Source organism: Manis javanica, chromosome 7, assembly GCF_040802235.1.
Source record: "Manis javanica isolate MJ-LG chromosome 7, MJ_LKY, whole genome shotgun sequence".
NCBI lineage: Eukaryota > Metazoa > Chordata > Mammalia > Pholidota > Manidae > Manis > Manis javanica.
This window is the reverse complement of record NC_133162.1, coordinates 5,519,332-5,545,871: the sequence shown is the minus strand read 5'-3', so window position 1 is coordinate 5,545,871 and position 26,540 is coordinate 5,519,332. Positions and strand designations below refer to the sequence as shown.

Sequence of the window (26,540 nt, the reverse complement as noted above, 5' to 3'; positions counted from 1 at the left end):
GACGGAAGATGAAACCTCAGGACCCAGGAGAGCAGCCTTTCCCTCCGTGCGGGACCTTGGGCCAGGGGACTCTGAGGGAAATGTCAAGCTGTATAAAATGCAGAACTAAATCCAAGGAGAATACCTGAGACAAGCATTTTTGGGGGAAATTATTTTTTTACAGATATCCTTGCTAATTTAATCTACTATGTGAGATTGATTAGTATAATTCCACTCTTAGAATTACAAAATGTTGGCAACAGAATATCCTTTGTGAAAGACAACAGATGCCTCGTAAACCAGACAGTTCTTGCAGACAGGAAAGTCCCTATTTTAGGTTCTGTGAACTGGAATGAGCCTTCCTCTCTGCCAGCCTCTCAGAGCAAGATAAACAGCAGCTCTGGAGACACTCAGCTTGCGAGCTGCAAGGTTTGGGGGCAGGTCAATCACTGGAGCTATCATGGCTTTAGTTTCCTCCTCTGAATAAAGGCTTAATGGAAATACCTCCCACCCAGGATCGTGGGAAGGATGGAGAGAGTCGGTCCATCAGATGAGCCTGGCAATACTGGCCACTGGGCCAGAGCTCTTTGTTCTTTAGAGTCAGAAACATTTCATTTTATAAATATGACCTCTTATTTTCTTCCCTATTTCAGACCACTGGCACTTTTTGCATATAAACAACTGTTCTAGCTTGTTAGATTTCAAATTACCTCTGTTCCACCTTTGAAATGCTATGCCATTACTCTCTCCCCAGCAGATTAATTGTGGTTCAAAACTGAGATTCAACCACCATATTCTTCTATGCTACTGCAAATTTATTAATTGTTGGTGAAGATGATACAAGAATAATTGAATATGCACTGCATACTTTAATGCAACAGACCTCAGTCATCCACGGGTAGATTTTCTGCTGCCTTAATTCAGTTTTGACTAAACAAAATAAAATGCAAACATCACAAGTAGGCCAGTGGTCATATTTATCATTGGCTGCATTTTTCTGACACTCTAGAAGTTAGTAATATACATTACCTCAGTGGCAAAGTCAGATTTCTTCTCTGTAACATCAGAATGGAGATTTTTAAAGGCAATTTGGTCGTTTGCATGGTACTGGCTGTCCTGTAATCCTAGGCAAAAGGGGAGAATATTGGTACTGTTCAGTACAGGAAAGGATAAAATGGAATATATAATTCTATTATAAATCAAGTGGCACCCATTTGAGGATTATGCTGGCCAACAGTAAATCTAGTAATTCTGACCTGTGGTAAAACCCTGTGCATTTGCCCTTTCATCCCACGCCCTCTGTTTAGGCTGAGTTCATTGGTATCTAGTATGCTAGGCTGCTTGCTTCCTTCTCCCATATGTTGTTTATCTTCTCAGGCTCAGTAGTAATTGAACGCTCTCGGCTGTGCCACGTCTTCCCATGCCCTGAGTGCACACCCAGAAGAAAAGCGAATGGCATCTGCAGGTTTCCCAACACCACTAGAGTTAAGCAGGGCTGAAATACAAGACCAACTTTCATCTTCTTAGCACAACTGTTCTCAAAGGAGCAAGAAGCGACTCAGACACTGGTATTGCAACTACTTTGGAATATCAATATCTGAGGACAATTTTGTGATGATGTTGTGAGGATAGAGGAGACACTGTGGACAGCCCTGCACACCAACGTGTGTCACAGTGACAGCTGGGAATATCATCGCATTCAGGTGCACACTGTAGTGGACCAAGAACTGAGGGGCCTGGGTCCTCGTCTGGCCCCACCACCAGCTGGCTTGACAACAGGCAGGTCTATGGAATGCTCACTCACCAAGCCTGCCCCGCAAAGCCTCACAGAGCACTAGACAGAAGGGAAAGGCGCTCTTAGATGTAACCTGGGAACATGCGTCGTCTGCCTGGGTGCCTTGTTATTCATGCAGGAATGGAAACCAAACGCAGGAAGGTGGGGTGAACCTAAGAGTCTTTGTGGCCGATCTCCACAGCCCAGGGTAACAGTTTTGCCTCCACATGCAGATATTCAAAAGCCTGCAAGAATGGCTCCCCAGCAGCTGGTGCTGGTGCTGGAAAAGAAGACATCTAAGAAAGCAGCTCTCTAAATTAGTCTGGTCTTCATCAACTCATGAGAAGGGTTCATTAAACAATTTAGATATAATTTAAAGCATTATGGGGAAAATGATACGCTATAGCATTTTCAAGTGTGGTGATTTGCAAAGGGGTGAGGACAGGGCTCCAGGAAATTTCAAGGGACACCACTGACCAACCCAAAGCTTGCTGATGTCTCTTCTCATCCTCAGGTGAGGACAGAGCCCCCGTCGGCTCTAACATGGACATGGGGCTGTGCCTCCAGCTATGCCTGCCATTGAGTGACAGAAACAGTCATCCAAGATGATGTACACAGATTACTTTCCGTGAAGCACAAATATAAGACCTGAAAGACCTCATGGACTTCTGTGCAGAGTCAATGCATCATGATGAACTGACAGTCAAGCTGATGAAGATGGAAATGTCCTGGCTCTGGTCTTGCAGCACCATGATTAAGAACTCTAGAGTTAGTAAGGTTTGGGTGCCAGGCGGGCCCAGGTCTGCAGCCCAGCCCAACCACACGCTTGCCTGCAGTGGGTGAGTTGTTACCCTCTCTGAGTTTCTTCATCCATAAAATGCAGAGAGTAACACCTCTCATGCCACTGGCGCACTGAGGGTAACCTATGTAAAGTGTTTGCCCCAGGGGCGGGATCTGGGGCTGACACTTGAGAAGGGCACTAGTCATGACTGTCAATGAGAAGGCCCAAGACAGCCCCTCCCCAGGTCCAGACGGTCAGGGTCACCGTGGCGTCGGTGGTCACTGGAGTCAGACCACAGCCTTCTAGGGTCTCTAACTTCAGGTCAGGCTTCAGGCAAGTTGCTCAGCATCCCTGGGCTCCCTGCTGTGAAGTGGAGATAATAGTGCCCGCTCCACAGAGCTCCTGGAAAAGATTGAGTGACCTACCTAACTCATCCTTAGCACAATGCCTGGAACATAACAAAGTGCAATAAACTTAACTACTGGGAAGTGCCATCACCTCGAGCTGGGAGGAGGGAGACCACCACCATCAGACCAGCAGGGGCTGTGCATTAGTTTCCTATTGCTGCTGCAACAAATGACCACAAACATAGTGGCTTAAACCCCCCAAGTGTGTTATCTTATAGGTCTGCAGGTCAGAAGTTCAGTTCAGGTCCCAGGGGGCTCAAATCAAGACATCAGCAGGGCTCAGCTCCTTTGGGAGACTGTAGGTGAGAAGCTATTTCCATGCCTTTTCCAACTTCTAGAGGCTGCCAGCATCCCTGGGCTTGTGGCCCCACATCCTTCCAATCTCTGCTCCTGTCTTCACAGCCCCTTTTCCCCCTAGCCCTCCTACCTCCCTGTTTTAAGGACCCTTACAATTAGACTGGGCCCACTAAATAATCCAGGATCATCTCCCCATCTCAAGGTTCTTAACTTAATCATATCTGCAAAGTCCCTTTTGCCATGAAAGATAGTATGTCCACAGATTCTGAGCATTAGGACAGGGATCACTATTGTGCCCATCACAGACAAGGTGGGGAGACTGAGGCAGATGTGTTGGATGGAATGTAGGACCTTTAAAACACAGTCTCTTAGCAACATGGGCAAGTACTTATAATGCATTGTTTATTGAACGTAAAGAAATCAAAAGCTTGTGAACCACGTAATTGCAACATTAAGAAAAATTTTTTAATGTGTGCAAGAATCCATAAAGCCAGTGAGTTGTGACTGAGAGCCATGAGCCAGCTTTTGAGTGGAAACGAGGTCTGACTGAAGCCAAGCATAAGGATGCCTGATATTAACATGTCCCCAAAAGACACCAGGAGTGAGTTACCCCAGTGGTTAAAAGCATGGACTGGGGAAAGAAAGGCCCTGATTCAAATGCATCTCTGCTACCAACCACTTGGGCAATTTAAGTAATTTTGGGCAAGCTACTTAAATCATCAGTCTTATTTTCCCATGTGTCAGAGGAAGCAAGACCTGTCTCCTCGGGGGATTACAGGGAATAAGGAGATGATGACCCTCAAGGACTTAGCGGAGGGCCGTGCATGCGATGAGGACACAGCCCAGTCCCCTTCCACCTGACCATGTAACAATCACGCTGACTGAGGCCCCTGCCATCAGGTGACCCTGCACTGGCCTCCCTGAGTAAGGAACAGCTGGTGGACATTGGGGCAGGTTAGCAAGGGCAAGACTGACAGGAGTTTGGGCACCTTCCAGCATCCAGGGTACATCAGTTTCACAGGAGAGGGGATGTGTCTCCAATACAGAAAAGGGCAGAAACCAGGTCAGGCTGCACCCAACCCTGCAGCAAGGACCAGAGGGGGGCCGGTCGGCTGTTCCTCCCCTCCACAGTGCGAGCTGGTTTATCCCCGATCTCTCACAGGGCAGGTGCCTGCCCTGGGGCCACAGGCTTAACTCCACTCTGCATCAGGAAATTGTCCTGGTTAAAAGGAAACTGGCAGCGTGTGGGCAGGACATGATGCCAGGCAGGGCAGCCCAGGTCCAAATTCTAGTTGTGCAGCTTTGTGTGGTTGACATTACCTCCTCGATTCCAGTTTCCCCTCTAGGAAATGGGAGCCCGGAGCTGACTCTGTTCATGCCTTGCCCCCTTCCCTTGCAGGGGGCTCTCCCATCCCCCCCGCTCTGGGGAGGGTAGCTGTCAGCGGCTCTCAGCTTTGCTGCTTTCCGAGAATGGTCCTGATGGGAGACGATACCTCTCTCCATGCTGGCCTACAGCCTGCGGCGACTCTTGTGGGAACAAAATCCAGGGCGTGTCTGTCGTTTATGCTCCAGAGTACACAGCGAGGGCCAGACTGTGCCTGGGACCCCATTCCTGCTGGCTCCTTCCCCTTCCTGATCAGGCCTCCCTAATTCCCAGTTACAGAGCCCCTCCCACAGGCCCCCCAATCCCAGCCTCAGGCTCCACTGCTTGGAAGCCCGACAGCATCCCGCCCCACTGTGCTGTGAGAATGGGGACTCTCTGCGGGCCCCAAACCAACAGGCTTAGCCTCATGGGGATGTGTTAGAAGTGCACGCTCTGGGGCCCCACCAACTGACCTGCATCTACTAGATGAGGAGCACAGGTGGGGCTCGGCCGTCTGTGCTTTACCAAGGCCCCTCGGACACTCAGTGCACCTCAAGGCCAAGAACACTGCTGGTCTCGGGCTGGCAAGCTCCTCCACAGATGGAGTGACCTAATGCTTTGGTTCAAAACCACCCATGGCTTTTACACAACCACACCTAGGGCATCCAGACGGGGTTTTTACCAATGACTTCAGACACTAGCATGTCTGAAGAGGTTTTCGCTCCTGAGGTTGGAAGGATGGTACATGCTTCCGTCTGCATCAGCCCGAGCCCCTCATCCCAAGCCATCCCCCGACTCTGGGTCCCTTCCCCGAGGCCACAGCATGATGAGCAACATGAGCGGGGACGCCATGAGGCCCTGAGCAGGCACTTCTGGAGCCCAGATTTCCTCCCCGGAGGAACGCGTGCTTCAGCCATAGGGCAGGCATTCAGGTAGCCCTCAGGGTGCTGGAGGCCCTGGGCTGAGAGGCGAAGGTGGGTAAATGCCCTCTCCTCCCACAACTAAGGGGAAATCACAGCTTTGCTGCCTACCTCTGCCCGCACCCAGCCAAGGGGCCCGGGAAAGGTTTGGGAGGGGGATACCTGAAACCCCTTTGCAGGACAGGGTGGATTTACACACAAGTGGAAGGTGGTGGGGAGAAGGTGGTGCACCCCAAGTTTAGCTAGAAGGGAATGTGGAAATGACAAGGAAAAGTACAAAGGCAGAAAGACCCAGCCTACCTGGAGACTAGCAGGTGGCATATTGGGTGAGGCGCGGGATATGGGCAAGGAACCGCACACAGGCCCGCACAGCACCCCTGGGGCTGGCTCTCCTCTACAAAAACAGCAGACAACCCACGTCATGCATGCATGGCCCGAGGAACCGATCCATCGAGTGGTGCACAGAGGGGGACACCCCAGCTCTCCCTTAGCTTAGTAAGCATTTGTTTCAGATCTGCATTCACGTCAGGGACGGAGAACGTACATCCAATTCCCACTTCTTGGACTGGACGTGCCTTCCCTTGTTTCTAATCTTAAAAAGAGTCAAGGTTTTCTCTGAATTTTCACCATGCCTTTAACAATATTTTCTTAATATTTCAAAATAGATGTATCCCAGAGAGAATCACTTTTCAGATTTAAATTAAATGAATCACCTCTGTGAGGTGTGACCCTTTCACTACCCAACGTCTCCGGAAGCTCCTTCCATCTTTGACTTCCTGAATGACATAGTTTTTGGCCCACGTTTCTCCCCCGCAGCTTCTTTTGGGGGTTCTCTCCTTGACACCCCCTAGTTCTCCCGCTAAGCCCTCCTACCAGATGTCAGATGCGCAGTGGTCTCTGCCCCCTTTACAAACCAGCGCCAAGGAAGGGCCCAGATCCTGCCTGTGTGCACCGGCCCTTAGAACCAGCTGCGTCCAAGTCGCTGCCAACTTGGCTGTTTGGAGAGAGAACTGACCAACCGCCCTCAAGCCCCGCTGCTCCCCCACTTCTCCCTCTCCACCTCCCACTCTGTCTCCATTAGCTTGTTGAGTGGCCACTGTCCTCCAGCACCCATGATGGGAAATGAGAGGACCCCTCTGCACCCCAATGTCCAACTGAGAACCAAGGCCTGTTTTATGAAAAGGGCCCTGCTGCCTCCCAGCCACTCCATCTTCCCTGGGCTGCCTGGTCTCCGCAAGGTCACAATCAAGCTGGTGACCCCACCAGCCTCATCTCCTGTCGGGTTCCCACAAATCCCCTTGACACGGCCAGGGTGCGATCTTGGGGTCACGTGCTTTTTTGAAAATTCTAGTGACAGGGATACATTTCCTCCCCAGAAAGGTCCTGGGAAACATACACAGAAAACTCCGAGCTCGTGTGCGGGGGCTCCTGGGGACCCAGAGTCCAGGGCAGGAGTCCTTAAAATCAGCCTCCTACTTCTTCCCAGATGTGGCCGGCTTCATTCCCCGTGACTCTGACTTTCCCAATTTTCAACTGGGCTGGCTCATCCCCCTCCATAGAGCTCAAGGTCACCTCCTGTTAAAAGGGCGTCTTGGTCCGCCCCTGCCCCACAGGCCCTCCGGCTGGTGCCTGTACTCATTTCCTAGGGCTGCTGTCCCCAGTGACCACAAACAAAATGGCTTGAAACAACAGGAATTTATTCTCTTCTGTACTGGAGGCCGGAAATCTGAAATCAAGTTGTTGGCAGCACCCCGCTTTCTCTAAGGACCCCTCAAAGAATCCTGCTCGCCTCTCACTCCTCTCTGGAGGTTGCTTGCAATCCTTAGAGCCCGTGGTTTTACGGCCAAGTAACCCTGATGTCCACCTCCGTCTTCACCTGGCCATCTGCCCTGTGACCCCAAAGCTCGTTCTCTTTACAAGGACACCAGCCACTGGATTTAAGGCTCACCTTAATCTAGTCTGACCTCATCTTGATCACATCTGCAAAGACTGTATCTCCAAGCAAGGTCACATTCACAAGTGTCCCGGGTCAGGACTTGCACTGATCTTTTTGGGGAGCACAGTTCAGCCCTCAACTGCTCCCCGGCAGGCTGTTACCTCCATACATCCTTACTACACCGTCTGTCATTATCTGTTCCTGAGTCTCTCCAAGTTGATGGGAGTCTTCAGAGGACGGCCTATTTTACTTCCTCTCGCACCTAACACAGTGTCTGGCCAACTGCAGACACTCACCGAATGTTGACCGAATACACAAATTATTTTACATTTTGATAACAGTTTGACCTGTAGGGAAAAAACCAGAACACATACCTTATTCAGAGAGTTTAGTCATATTCCACTGGCGTTTCAGACATTTTACTCTGTTTCAAAGGTCTCTTAGTGACAAGGGTGTGTTCGGCTAAGGGAAGGAAACATGGCCACAGCTGACATCTGTCACTACTCTTGGAGTGAGTGGAGCTCTGACTTTCCCTTGAACTTAAGAACCTCCAAGTGCGCTACCTGTGATGAAGTCGCCGGAATGTTTACGCGACCGCCAGAGTTGGGGGCGCAGAGTCCACCTCGGTGCCATTTCTCATTGGCATGAACAGCCATCGTGGCTTTGATGTTTACATCTGAGGCTTCTTTGACAACTAAAAAAATGTTTGCATGACCATTATTTAAAAGTTTTCTGCAGAGCCCTGTAAGATGTGAGACAAACAAGTACTTTATCTCCTGCCTACGGTCAAATACAAGTTTCTTCTCTTTCTCCTCAGCTTCTCTGTACTTTATTTTTCACCTGATGATATTTTGATGAGGCTGTTTCTCAAAATACATTCAGATAACATCACAATCTGGTTTAACCTACTTCTAATATATTGTTACCAACTTTTGCAAACCAGTTTATCTAGAAAATTGGGCAATACCACAATCTGTTTACCATGCAAGCTGTTACAAGAACGGTTGGTTTTCATAGGATTTCATCAAACACCTCTGACATTAAATTATAATGAACATTGTTTTATAATAATTTATACCCAACATTTGAGATAGCTTATCATTAACAACAAAGATAAAATCTGGTAAAACGATGACTTAAAAAAAGCAAGTAATGAGCTGGAGAAACCATTGAACCATAAAGCCTGGGCTAAAGATTACACTGACTAGATGAATCACAAAGGGTGAGTTTGCAATAGCCACGGCCGGAGGGGGCATATGATAAACTGTATAACTTATTACCTTTCAAATGAAATAAACCATTTCATAAGGAAAGTGGTTTTATCCCCTGGGAAAAGGCATGGCTAGTATGGCATTATATAAACAGACAGCAGCTTTGTAAGCTGTTTCATAAACACCAGACCAATGTAAATTTCACTGACTAATCCCAAGGTGGTTTGAGTCTGGCCAATGTCACTATTACATCATAATTGCTAAAATTGATTGCAGTTCATTGCAAGAGGGATGCTGGATACGGTGTCACCTCCTTTAACACTCAAAATGGCTTTATGAGGAGGGTACTATTATTACCCTCATTTACAGAGGAGGAAACTAAGTCCCATTTCAGTCACCTGCCGAGGAACACATGTGCAACAGACCTCAAGATGAGAGTTCGCGATATTAATCATCCCTGAACACATGGAAAAGGGCAGCAATGGGACAGAATCTGCAGGATCTGATAACATCTCATCTGAAACATGAGAAAGCTGATGGAGCGGTCTGAGTTTCACCCCCAGGACCAGGTGCCTGGCACCCCCACTTCCTAACACGATAACCTCAGACAAGTCACATGACCTCCAAGCCCCAGCTCTTAGGTAAAAGGCACACTGCATCGGTGCTGTAGGGCTCAGAACTATGAAATGAAGTAAACAGAGGTTTCTATGGGTTCAGCACAGTGCCTGTCATACAATCAGTCCTAGAGAAAATGTAATGTATTATTGCCACAGTTTTACAACTAATTTACATCTCTCTCAGAAAATTATGGTGTAATCTCTGTGGTAATAGAGATGATTTAAAAGCCTTTTCACGGTTCTGTAGCTACTTAGGCTCTAGTTGATTTCTGAGACTCCTGGAATCTGAGGCATCATGCCTCTTGCCCTTGGTGTCCAGGAGCGGCTCCTCTTGCAGGTGGATGGAGTGAGGGTCTCCCCTGGAGGGTGGGGTGACATCCTGGGTACAAGGGATATGCACCCAAATGTACCCATGCGTATGTACCAGCATGCTGTTAACCAAGATAACCTGCTCGTGTACACAGCTTCAGTGTGACTGCACCACCACCTCAGTTCAGCAAATGTTTATTGAGAATTAATGTTTTTGAGGACCCAAGGTAGGTGCTAGGATAACGAAAATGAATAGGGCACAGGAGTCTCCATCTTTGAAGTAGCTTAATTCAGGAATGAGACATACAATGAGATCTTTTTCAATGCAATGTGGGTTTGATCATTTCCTCTTATGGGCTGTCTTTTTTTTCTTAATTATGGTAAAATATACATAACATAAAATTATCCATCCTCACTGTTTTTAAGTATCCAGTTCAGTGGCCTTAAGTACATTCACATTATTGTGCCACCGTCACCACCCTCCATCTCCAGAACTTTTCCATCTTCCCAAACAGTGGTTATTGTGCCCATTGAACAATAGTGCCCCTTCGTCGGGCCCTGGCACCCACCATTCTACTTCTGTATCTATGAGTTGGGCTACTTTAGGGATCTCATGTAAGTGGAATCGCACAGCACTTGTCCTTTTGTGACTGGCTCCTTTCACTTAGCATACTGTCTTCAAGGTTCATCTATGTCGCCTCATGTGTCAGAATTTCCTTCCTTTTTATGGCTGAATACTATTCCAATGTATGGACATACCACTTTCATTTATCCATTCACCTGTTGATGGACATTTGGGTTGCTTGCACCTTTTGACTATTGCAAATAATGCTGCTGTGAACATGGGTGCCCAAATGTCACTTTAAGTCCCTGTTTTCAATTCTTCCTATGAGTTGTCTTCTGCCTTCCTTTCTGTGTCCTGTATTGGTATTATAACCTAATATTTTCTTAGCAAACACTAGAGTCCCGTTTTGAGGACTCTAGGGCGAAGAGAGAGATAGACACCTTCAAAGTATCTTTGAAAAGTTACCCTTCTTCACTTTGTAGAGGGAGTGGGTCTTCTTTTAAGCTTGACAGAGGTAAGCAGTTAAACACAGATGGTCTCTGTCATGCAATCCAAATGCCTTCAATGTAGGTGTCAACATGAAAGGGAGAACAGGCACCTCCTCGCTTAAAAGACCCTGTGAGCTGGGAAGCAGCCCAGTTCAGAGAACACCAGGGCCTGGGTGTGGGGGGCATCGGTTCTGCTGGGTCCTGGGATTGTGCAGCCTCACCTGGGCAGAGGGCCTGCGCTTGGGCAGCAAGAAGGAGCAACAGGAGAGGCTGGAAGAGGAGAGGGCTTCCTTTCTTTGGGCCTTAAAAGGGACCTGGCGTGATACAGCAGGAAGGGCCCAGACAAGCAGCAAGGACACTGGGCTCAGATCCCATCTGGCCATACAGCTGTGACCGTGAGCACATGGGCCTGACCCCTGTACTCAGCTTCCCCACCTGGGACCAATGAGCGTGCAGGGGCCGGCATGACCTCCAGGATGCCACGCAGCTCTGCCATGGGGTCTTGGCTGGGCCATGAGGTGTTCGGGACATTTAAGGAGGAAAGTGTGGTAAGCGGCAAGTCCATTTCCCTCGCCTCTTCCCCTAAGTGGGAAACAGCACCATCTGCACTGGTCCGTGCTCTCCTCTTCAGGCAACGGCCAGCTCACTGAACAAGAAGCCCTGCTACCTGGTATTGAAAGCTGTGGAGTGCTTGGATTTCAGAGGTGACCTTTTCTGCCTCTGCAGGTGGGTGCAGGAACCTAGCCCCTGCTATGGACAGTGGTGCCCATGAAGACCACCCCCCGCCCACCAGCTTCCTCCTAGATGAGGCCCAGGCTGCAACAGGACCCCACTCACCTGACTCACTGCCTAGGCGGCTTTCCTCAGGACGAGCAAGGAGGGACTGTTTGCTTTTAGCTCACAAGGAAGAAAAATGGGACATCTTTGAAAGATCCTACAAGAGAAACTGGAGCAGCATCCAGTCCAGCTGCAGAGACACTCCAATGCCACCAAGAGAACCTGTCAGCTCAGAGGTCATTATGTAAACAAGGCATAAAGATATTTCCATTAGATGTCAGCATGCATCTCCTCTCCTTTGCTAGGAACATCGTGACTCCTGTTTGTGGGTCTGTGTGGCCTCTTGTTTCTCATCTGTTCAGCTGCCCTGGCCAGAGCCTGTGTGGAGCCTGCAGAGATGATTACAGGCTCCGCCACGAGCTGGCCAAACGAGGTTGGTGCAGTGTCTCAAAGCTCTGTCGTAAATCTCTCATTGTAACAGCCTTTAGCCACGCACAGCCCAGTGGGGGTCAGGGGAGAGAGCCCCTGCTGCCGGGCCAGATCCAAGAGCCCAGCATTCCAGGAAAAACACGGGTTCCGAGTTGCTCACACACACTAATGCCATTATCCTGCACCCCTACCTGGCCTCTTTCCAGAACTCTCCAACAGCTAACAGCTGTGCTGGACACTTTGAAGAAGGTTGCTCTTGTCTCACCTGATGTGTTGTTTGTTTCAAGTTGTTTTGGTTTTCTGGTTCTGACATAGTTGTTTTTTAATGGAGCAAATATCCTAGTGCCCCATGTCCTCGACTAGTCCTTCCTGCGGTGACAGACATCAAACCAGGCAGTCACCAGGGACACTGTGTAAATGTGCAGGTGCCTAAGAATTGAAGGCAGCCATAAACAGTGGCTTGTCCACACCTGTCACTTTACAGAAATAGGAAATAGAGACGGAGAGAGGGGCAGGGCCTGCCGGAGAGGCTCCCAGCTAGGAAGTGGCAGAGTAGAGCCTTCAGTCAAGTAGGAAAAACTCCAGATCTCTGGCTCCTAGGCGAGGTATCTTCTAACCCACCTCTTCTAACTGGACTAAGCTCCTCTCTCTGCCTTTGCATTTAAAAGAATTAAATAACAGCTTTGTTGAGATATAACTCATGTACGATAAAGTTTACCCTTCTGGGGATACAATTCAGTAGTTTTCATATATTCACAAAGCTTTGCAAGTATCGCCACTATCTAATTCCAGAATATGCCATCATCCCCAAAAGTGGGCGCAGGCCCATTCCTCCCCGCCACCCCCTCACCGGTCTGGATTTGCCTGTTCTGGGCATTTCATGTACATGGAATCACACACTACATGGCCTTTTGTGTTTGGCTTCTTCCACTGAGCACCATGGTTTCAAGTTTCTCCCACGGGGTAGTATGTGTCAAGATTTCATTCCTTTCTATGGCTGAATAATAAACAGTCCATTGTGTGGGTACAACACATACTGTGTATCTCTTCAGTACATGTGCGTTTGGGTCATTTCCACTTTGGGTTATAATGAATAAAGCTACTACGAACATTCGGGTACAAGGTTTACGTGGAGGTAGGCTCTTCTCGGGGGCACGTGTGCAGGAGCGTGATTGCTGGTCACGTTGGTAGCTCGGAGATGAACTTCCTGAGGAAATGTCAAACTGTTTTCCAAAGTGTGACTTCAACACTGTGTGCTCCTACTAGCAATTGTCCTCATTTTTGTCAACACTTGTTACTATCTGTCTTTCTGATTCCAGCCATCTTAGTGGGTTTGAAGTGGTGTCTCACTGTGGTTTTGATTGGCATTTCCCTCATGACCAAAACGTCTTGCATCTTCTCATGTAATTATCCGCTATTAGTGTGTCTTCTTTGAAGAAACGTCTGTTCAGATCCCTTGGTCCTTTTTAAATTGGGTTATTTGTCTTTTTATAGCAACTTTAGGAAAAAGATTTCTCTCATTTCTCCTCCTATCTCCTGGCCATAAGTACAAGGAACGACACTGATTCTCAGAACCCTGTAAGGAAGCATCTCCTATAAGCATAGCTTCTGTGGGGAGGCTAAGAAAATGGTCTTCGGCGTCCCACAGACTAGGGCTGGAACTGAGCTAGGCCACTTACAAAGTCTGTGACTCAGACAAGTGTGCCACAGTTGCCCCATCAGCAAAACAGGGATCATGGTATCTGTTTCATTGCATTGTAATGAGAGCTAAAAGAGAAGACACACTGAAACCCTTAACATGCGGCTTGGCACATAGGAAGCCCTGGTAAAATTTATCTCTTTATTTAACCAGCAAATATTATATAGCATCAACCATGGGCCTGGCATGGGTATAGACCCTGAAGTCACGGCACTGAGCAAAATAGAAAATCTCTGCCCTGGTGGAGCTTATATGCAGCTTAATATTCTAGCAAAGTTAATGATTCTAGTTATTATTATAATTTAACATTTTGACTCTTGATTACAAAATAATTACCAGCTCATCAGAAACTAGAATGACAAGATAAAGTTTCACTAATGAACTTGAACTTTAGAGAGAGACGAAGCATTAACTTCAGTAATTACAGCTCTCCTGCCACCCCCCAGCATGGCCTTGCCTTTTTCTGCACTTGCACAGAGCCACGGAGGAGAGTCGCCTGAGAAGCCACAGTGGGGGTCCCCTCAGTCCCAGGAATGTGAGAAGACTGAGCCCTTCCCTGTGTCCGAGCAAGGAGAGGGATGACACATGTTACCAGCCTGAGGAGTTGTAGAGACATAATAATAGATAATCAAAACCAAATATAGGATAAAGATGTCAGTGAAAAGGATGCTTGGGAGGAAAACCAAGCAGAGCAGCTCTTGACAAACAGGTCCAGTAGGGCTGGTGGGGCCAAAGCTGAAACTGAATGAAGGGTGAAACTGCTAGCCTCAAGGACGCTTCTGAGCCCTGGGGGCAAAACCCAGCTGAGCAAGTGACACTGTGGGACTACAGGAAGCCATGCTCTGTTTAGAGGTCGACGATCCTGCAGTGGAAACACACGACTGACCTGCCCTTGAGGCCAGACTCACCATGAGGCACACGTCACTTACCTTGCCTTGGTTTCCTCATCTGCAGCATAGGTTCAGCAATTTCAACCTCATCCCTCAGGTTAGACTCTCAAGTCCTTCTAAATGGACATTCCTGCCACCTGGGGAGGACTCTCAGCTTAACCCAGCTGTTGATTCCCAGCTTACTGTGGGATTCTCTGAGATGCCCAGATGACAGTGTCCCCTGTGGGGGGAAGGGATGGCAGGAGGGGGCGGGGTATGTCACATCTGGATAGACAGGAATATCAATAAGGCTGCCATTTGGAGACAGACAGACACACAGACAGTCAGGACAGAGGAATTTGCCCTATCAGACATCACAATCTTCTTAAAAGAGGTAAAGGCAGTATATTACTATAGGAATAAACAAGACAAACCAGTGGAAAAGAATAAGGAGCCCAAAAAGAGACCTTCATATATAGGTTGATGTGGAAAATAACAAGGTAGGATAGCTAAAAACAAAATATAATAAATGATTCTCTTTATTTGGGACAATTAGTTGTCATTATTTTAAAAACTAACAACAGTTCTCTACCTGTATCATAACCCACAAATCAACTCTAGATAATCTAAAAGCTCAAGTATGAAAGGTAAAACTTGAAGACTGTTACAAGAGGAAATAGTTAATATTTTTACGATCTTGCACAGGAAAGGATATCTTAAAAATGTTCCCAAAGGAAACACCACAAAATAAAAGTTCTGATAAATTTAAGCATTTTTAATTTAAGAATGACCATTAATAAATATGATAAAGAGAGAAGACAAGTTACAAAGTAGAAAAAGATATTTGTAACTCATGTAACAAAGAAATGGCTAGAGTCAAAACTGACAACAAAAACTCCTGTAAATCAATCTGTGAAAGACTTGCAACGCAGTGGAAAAACAGGTAGAGACAGAAGAGGCATTTCTCAGAAAAAAAATGGTCCCTAAGCAACACAAAAGATATTCAACCTCATCAGTAAATAGACAAATCAAAATAAAATCACAAGAAGAGGCCATTTCATATCTACTCAATTGACAAAAAAGAAAATCAACAATACTAAATACTGGTGAAGATGTGAGATAATAGAACTCTTGCACATGGCTGGTGGTGAGCATAATCTGACACAACCACTGTGACAAGTAACCTGGTAGAGGTGAAGGCCATCAGTTTGCTCTCATTTACAGTATTTCATCAAAGTCTAACACTCCATTCATTATAAGATGTACCATTATTTTATGTATCACCAAGAAAGAAACTCTAAGATGCCATTCATTTAAATACACATTCTGATTTCGGATATATTAAAACGTATTTTAAAAATCTTAGAATAAATGACATATCATGTAATATTTTAAATATCAAAAATATTTTAAAATGAAATACCATTTTAAAAACCCCGTTCATCTGCACAAGGATAGACAAGACTGTCTGTAGCATTACTGTTTTCAATGGCAAAAATACTAGAAACAGTCAAAATGTTCTTGGACTGGAGAATTATTTCAATTATCTAGCAGTGAGAGTTCAGCTATCCAGCAATGAAAATAAATAAATTATAAGTACACGCATTCACATGGATGACAAAAAATAAGTCAAAATAAGAGCAGAAATCAATGAAACAACAGAAATCAAAAAGAAAAAATGAACAAAAGCAAAAGTGGGTTTTTTGAAGGGAAAAAAAATCAACAAAATCAATCAAGGAAAAAATTAAAAACACATACAAATAGCCACTATCGGGAATGAAAAGGGTGTTATTACTACGGAGCTTACAGACATGAAAAAGATGACATGGAAAAACTATAAATAAATTTTATGTGAATAAAACAACAGAAAACAAATGTACAAATTGCTTTAAAAAAATACAACTTACCAAAATTGACCAACAGAAAACAAAAAATCTTAATAGACCTATAGTTATAAAGGGTATTAACTCATTATCTAAAACTTTCTCATAAAAAACTCCAGTCCCAGTAATTTCCCCGGAGGCAAGAAAATGAGAGGTCAAGCAAAGAATGAAATGGAAGAAAACCAATCCTTAGCTCAGGCAGCCGGTGGACATATATGGAAATGATAAATGCTAGGGAAAAAATGATGCCAATACTATAAAACTCTTGAGAAGTCAGAGATGGCTAGCAGAGTCCGACAGCAATGCCTGACAAGAAAGAAAGAAAATTACAGGGCAATATCCCCCATGAACATAGACCACTGGTTCTTGAATGGGGGTCATTTTGCCTCCCAAGGGACATTTGGCAATATCCAGAGACACTTGAGGTGGTTACAGTTGATGGGGGAGGGGGTAGAGGGTAGGGTTGCTGGCAAGGACTGAGTAGAGGCCAGGAAGCTGCCGAACTTCCTCACACACACAGGACAGCCCCTCAACAGACAGTCAGCCAGCCCAACTGCCAATAGTGTCAGCACTGCGAAAACCTGACACACAAAAAATCCTCAAAAAAATTAGTAAATAGAATCTAACATTATATACACAGGATCACTTCATCCTGAGTAATTTATTTATCCCAGGAATAGTGATGGAACAAGTAGATATTCAGCAAAGAAAATAAAAAGGGCATCTCAACCTTTACCTCATACAATTCACAAAAATTAATTTGAGATGAATCACAGATATACCCTGAAATTAAAACTGTAAAGCCTTAGAAGAAAACAAGGCAGAATGTTTTTGTGAATTAAAAGTGAAGTTTTCTTACACAGCAACTGGAATAACCACAAAAGAAAAAAATGATAAATTAGATTTCATCAAAGTTAAAAACTTCTGCTCCTGAGGAGAAATTGCTAAGAAAAATGAAAAGGCAAGCCAAAGATGGGGATAAAATATTTGCAAACCGTATTTCTGACAAAGAATAGAAGGTATTCTTTGTACCTCGGGGCAGGTATTACCTTCCAATGGGCCACAGAGGCCAGGTTCTGCATGTTTGTCCCATTCCCCCTGACTTCTCCTGACCCTAGGGACTCAGAGAGGACAGCTTCCCTGTGCTCTCTGGGCTTCAGCCAGGACTTGATCAAAGTGGGGTCACCCCACATCAGCCCCAATAAATTGAGTCAGGACTCATGCAGTGGTTTCTTTCTCAAAAAGAAACCACTACAACTTCATAATAAAGAGACAAACACCCAATATCAGATATTCAACTACCCCCAGGGGGTTGGAAATAAACATCTTTGACTGGTTGCTGGACAGCTGTGCTGACGTACAAATGCAGGCAGCCCACCCCTCAATCCGGGGCATGGCACACCCTGGTGGTGTGTGACTTGGTCCTGGGGTTTGGACAGAATTCCACTTTCTTGGACACACCTACCGGCTGTCTGGGATGAATCTCCTTTCCTTCCTTCTCATTCCACCCCAGCCCCCCCCATGTCCCTAACTTGACCTATGGCCCTATCTGCCTGTGCCTACGGTGAGTAACCTTATGATGATCTTGGGCAGTCCCGATGCCCCGCAGGTGAGGGGCTACCTCGGGGCAGGTATTACCTTCCAATGGGCCACAGAGGCCAGGTTCTGCATGTTTGTCCCATTCCTCCTGACTTCTCCTGACCCTAGGGACTCAGAGAGGACAGCTTCCCTGTGCTCTCTGGGCTTCAGCCAGGACTTGATCAAAGTGGGGTCACCCCACATCAGCCCCAATAAATTGAGTCAGGACTCATGCAGTGAGCATGAAGCAAGTGTTAGAAACAAAAAGCCTGTTACTGGGCTGTCAGCTTCATGTAAACCCACCAGGATCCCACAGGTGAGCTGTGGAGTCCTCTCCCAGCTTCATAGGTAATATTCCCAAATGCTTAAGCTCCCGCCTCTTCCCAACCACATCATACACATTCCAGACCTGAAGCCTCAAGGTCAAGGTAGTAGCTTTCCTAAGTCCTCTAAACATAGAATCAAGTCCCTTTCAGCTCCAGGGAAATCTGTCTTATCATTTAAGGCCCAACTCTGGAAGCTTTAGCCCCGAGAAAGAACCGACCAGTGTTTCCATAGCTCCTTTGCACATTGTGGTGTGCTCAGCGCTTGCTTTCCTGGCTAGACTATAACCCCCGGGGCAGGAGCTGCCGCCTCTGTGTGCCTGCTGCCTCATCTGGGGCTTGGGAGATAAAGCAATGAAGACGGAACTCAGACACTGAAGGACTCGATATACCAACTCTGACTTTAGCAAAGTCAACCCCTCAGAGCCTGCTTCCCATCTGAAATGAGCATAAGCATCGCACTCACTTCATGGAACTGCTCTCAGCACTTGCCTGGTACACAGCAGAGGCTGAGAAATGGCAGCTGCCAATCAGGGTGAGAGTTAATTAAATGTCTGCTGAACTGGGGAGAATTGCAAGCCCTGGTTCTCCAGGGGTCTGCGTGGCCCTTTCCTTTGAGGCTGGGACCCCCACAGGAGCTGCGGCCAGATTAGACCAGAGCCCCCAAGATGTAGTCAGGAGTAAAGAAGAGGGCAGAGGACACACTGTGGTGCGTTGTGGGAGGGAGGCCTCTGCTTGCTCTGCTCCCTGTCCTCTTGCTCGGCGCGACCAGCTCCAGGGACACCTCCACTTAGGGGTCTCCTTCTCGTCCACACGAGATCAGCCTCCTTGGAGAGGGCCTGTGCATTGCACTTCTAGGGTGCAAGTGCCCCATCCTACTTGTGAGACGGTGGGGGCCTGCCTGCTTGTGCAAACCCGGTTTGTTTGGTTGCTTATAATCTGTGCTTCCCACATAAAACTCAGACCTCTGACCCTTTGTGCCCAAACCACTTCTCTGTTTTTGTCATTTGAGAATTTCTGGGCAGCTCCCTCTTCCATTTCATTTTCTTTGGTGTCACATCTGCCATTCCCCACGGTGCCTGCTGCTGCAGTGGGAACAGGGCATTTTTCTTTGCCAGTCTCCCAGTGCTCTGAATCTGGCTGGAAGGCGTCCTGCCACACAGGCTATCGCCGTGTTTGGGATACACGGTCCCGTCTTTCACGGGAGTATCATTGATGCCGTAAATGAAGATCCCCAGGGACACAGCCAGCGTCTACAGAGACAGCTTCCAGCCAACTCTCTTTCACTCCCAAAGAAGAAAAGGTGGTCATGCCCCTGGGTCCATGCAACCTTCATTTTCCTGTTAGGATATTGAGATTCCTACAGTGAATTCCAGGGATGTTTGTCTCCATTCTGCTCCCCTCCCACCAACCCCCAACTCCACCCCTGCCTCAAAAAGTGAGAGAAATGGGAGGTGACTGTGACTGTAAGTCTGGAACTCTCTGTCCATCTCACACCCACACAGTGGGACCATGTGTTTGCCTCCAGCCCCAGTGGGGTCCACAGATGATCAGCCCTCGGAGAGTCTCAGTCACCTTCCCCCCCATTAGCACCTTTCTCCTGCCCTTTCACCTTGCTGAGAAGGAGCAGATGCCCTGGTGGTTTGCTTGGAGCATCTGAGATCACCCTCATGTGAAAAGACACGTATTTCCATTACAGTCCCAGGACATTTTTAGACAGATCCCCAAATATACCGCTATATTCCTAATAGATTCCTGCTACCAGATTATAAAACATGAAGTTCTGCTCAGACCTCTATAAATCAAGTGCATTGAAGTTCTAGAATGTAAAGGAAATAGTGAAAAAGGTATTTACAATTTAAACCCATAGCAGCAGGGATTCTGATTAAACATATAGAGTTAAAAATTTAAAAACATTGTATTTTGTTTTAATTTTTCTGTAATCTGTCTCAGATTTTCCCATTAAAAAATAAAAGTGGAGAGCATAAGACCATTTTTGCAGGCAAGAGATCAGCCCTCCTCTCTCTCCCTCCCCAGCCCTTCCCTTCAGAAGGTCTCTTTAGGGGACACACCAGAAGCCGTAAAGCTCTGTAGGAACATGGCTGTCCTTGAACTTCCAACGTGCGCAAGCTCAGGCCCACGCTCCCTGTGAGCGCCAACTCCCTGCCCGCGGTCTCTCTTCCCCAGGAACAAGCTGAGCTGTCACTACGCGGCTCATGATTGGGGGACAGGCAGGGCAGTCTGGATTCCTACTCTTTTTCCTTCGGCACAGGAATGGCACAGCCCCCTGAAAAGCCACTGGGGTCACAAGGACACAGCAGGAGAAAAGGCAAGCCCTCCCTTTCCTTTACCGATTCTGGAATGGGCCTGTGGGTGGGGTCGCACTGGGAGTCAGTGGGCACCGACATCAGGAGCCAGGTCTTCAGACGGGTGCAGTCCCACTGATGGACACAGTCCCATCGATGGACACAGAATGCCCTCCCTTTGGGGATGTGGGACTTGATTAGACTTTGAGCCTGGGAGAGGGGTGGCTGGGACGGTGGCGGTTTGAGGCAGTATGTAGTAGACACTCATTGGCAACCATGCCTGAGATGTTCTCACTGCCGCTTTCAGCCATCAGCCTGGTCTTGATTCCATCCAAGGATTCAGGAAAGAGTGAAGATTGCTTGCAGCAGAGATTCCAACCCCGCCCTGCCTGAGTCCAAGCCAGAGCCTCCTCACCAAGCTGCACCAGCCTTCAGGCCGTTAGAAGTTTCAGCCTTCACTCTCAACAGCAAGCCAGAGCATCTATCACAAACTGATACACAAAGTCGAATTCACGTCCTTACCAACCAAATAGCCCTTGAATTCTTGCGGAGCCCTGCCTGAGTGTGTAAAAATGTCTGCGATGCAAAAGCAGCCCTATAAATCCTGCAGCAAGAGCTTGGCCAGGTGGGAAGGCTTGGGGTCTTTGATTACTAGCTTTGTGTGTCCCCTAAAACATAAAGTTTCCAAAGGCTGCATTTGGCAAGCCAACCAGTACCCTGCCAAGTCCTCAGAAGCTGCAACAGACCTACCTAAGATTAAACAAACACAGGGATATAAAAATAAAGAGAAATTTAAGTGGGTTTGGTGCCTATCTTCTTTTCTAACAAAAGATAACAGGTAATTGCTTTTTTATCACTAGCACTTGAAATTTGAAAGTAAAGAAGGAGCCAGGGGTGATAGCACATCTCAACTTTGCAGTCCACAGATCCTTAACTTCCACTTCTCCTAAGGACCAATAGTCAAACCATCCTGGTACTTTTATACAACTCAATGAGAAAAACAGTGGAGAAGCCACAAAGGAGATGTCAACCGTGTCATTTACAAAAGAAGGGCTTTATATTTGGATTTCAGTAACTGAGTACATACATATCTGCCACCTCCCAGAAAGTTCTAAATGGTCATCAATTCTCTAAATGTAGCCTTTACCAAAGAAGAGATGTTTGGACAGGGAAAGAGATGGTCTGTGGCTTTCCCAGGAAAGGAGAAAGCTGTTGCCTAGCAACCCGGCACCCCAAAACTCCTGCCAGTTACCTGGCTCTTGTGAAAACATGTTTAATAAACACAGCTATTGCCTGCAGCTGCCAAAGCAAAGTGCTTCTCAGGGGAGCACCCCTCTTTCCCCCAGGGTGCTTTTCCAGTGATACACAGTGAGCCTGAAGCCCGCTGTCTGAGCTCCCAGGTTGTTTTCCTCTAAGATTAAAATCCTTGGATTCTTCAGCACTTCTCACGTTCCCCTGCAACTCAGCTCAACAGAAATGTACTTTCTATCTAAAGAGTTATCTGGATGCCCAAGAAATTCAATGGCCCAGCAGAGAAATTGCTGTTTCTTTCATCTGGAGGTAATTCTCCAGGCTTCAGTTTATTATTGAAAGTGTTGACGTTGAAAATATTTATTGAATATTGTCATGGGTTGAATTGTGTCCCTCCCACCTCCAATTTCATATGTTGAAGTCCTAATTCCCAGGACCTCAGAATGTGACATTATTTGGAGATCGGGTCTTTATGGAGGTAAGCAGGTTAACATGAGATCACTAGAGTAAGTCCTAAGCCAGTACAACTGATGTCCTTATAAGAAGGGGAACAGCCACGCACACGGGGAGAATGCCATGTGGTGATAAAGGCAGGCAGAGGTTGGGGTGACGCTCTGCAAGCCAAGGAACATCAAATATTGCCAGCAAACTGCCAGAAGCCAGGGGAGAGACAGGACCAGGGGCTCCGTGACAGCCTCAGGAGGAACCAGCCCTAATGATACCTTAATTTTGGACTCAGGCCTGCAGATCTGTGAGTCAATACATTTCTGCTGTTTGAGGCACCCAATCTGTAGTACTCTGTTCTGGTGGCCCAGGAAGCTCCACTAAGGATCCCACACTCCACACACGCCCCGGAGTGCTGCTGCCTTCTCACGGAGCTCCCCCCGCTCCCGTGTAGGATGCACGGTGTCCAAGCCCTATGGGAGCTGGGCTTAGAGAAGGGAAGCGACCCGTGCCACATCCCACAGCTCCCAGAAGACGGGGCTGGAATTCAGACTCAAGTCCAAACACCTTAAGCTGCTTGCTCTTCTCCCTCTGCTTATTCCAGCTGCAGTTTCCCATCTCTCATGGGGAGGGGTTTCCTCCAAAAGTAACTAACAGCAAAGCTAACTGCTAACCAGGGCGGGGAAACCCAAAAGCCAAGACACTGTGAAAGATTCAGCATACGCGGCATATTGCCAGCTGAGCTGGAGCCAGGAACCGGTCCTTGGCTGATGGGCAAGAGATTTCTGCTGCATGGAGCTGAGCCTGGAGCGAGATTAGCTTTGAAGTTTATTAAACCTCCGTGGCTGACGTCTGCAGGGCCACTGGGAGAGAGAGCCTGGCGGCGGCTCCGCAGTCCCAGAGCTGAGCGAGGCAGCCGGGAGGGACCTCTCCACGCCAGTGGCAGAGTGGGTCATTTGGAAGTATTTTTCACTTTTTGGAATACTCAGCAAGTCCATTGTAGTTCGAATTTGTGCATTTAGCAGGAAAAGCAACTTCAGCAAATCGAGTCAAGAAGCCACACTAGGAGGTGTGGAAGGATTCTTTGTAGCTCATGGGAGTCTCTGCAACAGCATTTTAAGGCAGGGGCAAAAAATAGGGATTGCACGTCACGGAAACTACTTCCATCTACGACCTTATTTAAAAGGTGAGGTCATAAATAAATGCATTTTAGTGATTCTCCCACTCACACGGGACTTCAGCCAAACTGCTGCAGCAATAAATGCATTTCATAACTATAGTATAAATGAAATGATCAAATATTAAAATCTGATACAAATTTTTTGAGGGAGCAAGAGAAAAATAATGCTTATTTTATGATTTTCATAAAATGGACAAAATTTCTAGAGTAATACACTTGGAAAAGGTTATACATTAGATTTTTTCCAACTTGGAGTTATTAAACACATTACATGACCTATAGATTTTTTTTGTGATTTCATATGAATAATGAAACTTGTGACAAAACATGAAACACCAAAGAATGAAACTTTAGTAGTTGGGAACAAAGCCAGGATTCTCAAGAAGGTAACAGTAAGATAAACAAGGCAGAAGCTTGGAGCTAAAATGGAAAAGACAAACTTTCATTATCCCAGACCATATGATTGTCCACCTGTAAACCCAAGGGTTTCAGCTAAAAATTATTATAACTACCTGGAGAGCTGAGTAATTTAACCACAATCAAAAAGCGGCCTCCACGAATCAATGAGTTTCATAAGAAGTAGCAATAATCAGGACACATCAGGAGAAAAATAATTGACAATGACAAGAAAAGTATAAAACATGCAGGAACTTATCTAACACGAAACATGCTAGATCTATATCCAAAAAATGAAAAATTTTACCAGAGGAAATAAAAGAAGAACTATGTGAATGTGGAGGCATGCCATGTTTCTGGATGAAAAGGTCAAAACTGTACATCAATTCTGCCCATATTAATTTATATATTCCATACTTAATAAAAAACTGATAATAAATCAATGAACTAATAACAAAAACTGACAAACTGATTCATAAATGTATGTGGGAGAGAGAATGCATAAGAACACATAGGACAATTTTGAAGTGGATATTGCTGTAATGTATGTCAAAACTTACTCTGTCGTATTAATTCAAACAACATGATCACAGCAAAGGAAAAGAGGGTAAATCAATGGGATAAAACAGAGACTAAGACACCCATGAACCCATGAATTTAGTTTATGAACAGGACATTGCAAATCTAAGGGAATAGCATAGCATATAAAATTGGTAATCCATTTGAGGATAAAATAATGCTATGTTCCCTATTTAAAGCCATACCCAAAACTACATTTAAAATGGATTAAAGGTATAAACATAAAAAAGTGAAATTAAAAAAATAGAAGCATGCTTTCATAATATTGGAACTCTTCCTAAAGAAGATAATATCCAGGGTCATAAAAGATTAACAACTGAACAATAAAATAGTGAGTTACTATTACATGATAAATGTTATTACATAGAAAATTAAAAGAGAAGCAAAGGACTGGAAGAAAATATAAAAGGATTAATACTCAGGCTCTAAAAGTAACCTCTACGATTGTATTAGAAGCACACACTTTAGAAAAGTGAGTAAATGATTTGAACATGAATTTCAGAGGAAAAATTTTGTTTTAATGTTATAATACGCATTAAAAAGATGCTGAAACTCTTTAGCCATCGGGAAAATACAAACTAAAATAACAATGTTTAATAAAATAAAACAATACTTTATTCACCAAAGGATATTATCAAGAAAGAGAAAAGACAAGCTACAGAATGGGAGAAAATATTTGCAAAGCACATTCTGAAAAGGATCTAGAACCCAGAGGGCTCTCATAACTCAACAAGAGAAAAAGATAAGTAACTCAATTTAAAAACAGGCAAGAACTTGAACAGATAAAAACCACACTGAGATACCTATCATTTCCCATACACTAGGATGACTGTAAATCTAAAAGAAAGCAAACAAACATAAAATAACAAGTGCAACTTCTGGAACCAGAGGAAATAGCGGCACCACATGGTGAATGTGCCAGATGCCCCTGAACTGCACCTTTTAAAAGGGTTACATTTTTTGTCACGTGATCTTCACCTCAATTAAAAATCAATAACAAGATACCTTACATTTTTCTTAGTTTGCAATTCACACACACACACATGCACACAAATATACATACATATTTAAAAATCCAATGTAAGCATGTGGGAAAGTGGGTTTTCTCAATACTTCTGGCTTACATTGCACACTGGTGGAGCGTTTGGGGAGGGGAATTGGGCAATATCGATCAAAATTTAAAGTGCACATACCTTGGGACCCAGCACTTCCACGCGGTGCACTTGGACATGTGCCCCAGCAGTTCAGGGTGTTTGCTGGTGCTTCATTTGTTAAAACAAATGGCAACAAAATTAAAAAAAATAAATCTGGCAAATGGGTGGTGTTGGTTTTGTTGAGAGGCTCAAAGAAGAAACCGAAGGGCCATTTGGTCTCAAACTGCCCTTGAACTTCCCTTACGTCACCCATAAATCACATGTATGTGATTTGTGTCAACAATTCTGCACAGCAATAAAAATGTAAAAATCTATCATGTACAATAGAATATGTAATATGGAGCTCCATAAAGTGGCTGTAATAAAAATTAAATCACTCAAGTGCTACCCTGCTTAGACACACTTCAACAAATGTATAAATACTCAAACTTGATGGCTCTACCTGTTATTGAAAAATCAAGCGTCCCTATACGTTGGTTTTCTTTCCTCTGAAAACTGGGGATGCTACACACACTTGCTCCAAATGATCCTTGAGAGGACACGCTGCATGAATTCACATAAAATGCCTGGCCGTGTACCTGGTACATCTTAAGTGTGCAAGAAATATGGGATAGTATTAGGCAGAGGCTGGCCGTCTGCAAGAGGGGCAGGTAATTCACAGACCGTTTCTGTAGTGCAGTGTGATAGGCTCTGGCGGCCGTGAACACAGACCCCGTGGAGAAAGGAGGCAGACGGACCACGCAGACCAGTCCTCCAATCATCTCTTGGTCCATTTGGAAGCCGGTACCGTCCCATTCCGCGAGACCGGGCCAGCGGCTCATGGTTCAGACCTACACTAACATGTTTTTCCCTGGTTGCCACAGATTTCTTTTCTCCATGCCTGTGCTATCGACCATGAGCACATATGTTTAAGAATTCCCTGTGTTTGTTCACTGGGAAATAAACTGTTGGAAAGAAAAATCAATTTTCATTAGCAGTACTATTACTTTCAAGAAAATCCTTTCTCAGAGCGGTAGAGGACACTC

The 26,540-nt window shown here is 45.9% G+C and overlaps 1 protein-coding gene across 1 annotated transcript in view; it reads right to left on the bottom strand.

The window, feature by feature from the left end:
* The window catches only part of C7H10orf90 (chromosome 7 C10orf90 homolog), a 201,228-nt gene that overhangs the window by 67,473 nt on the left and 107,215 nt on the right, over positions 1–26,540 (bottom strand). Inside the window, exon 3 of the mRNA XM_037010946.2 lies at positions 1,009–1,103. Within this exon, the coding sequence (XP_036866841.2) occupies positions 1,009–1,103 (95 nt within the window). The remainder of the gene's footprint in view (positions 1–1,008; positions 1,104–26,540) is intronic.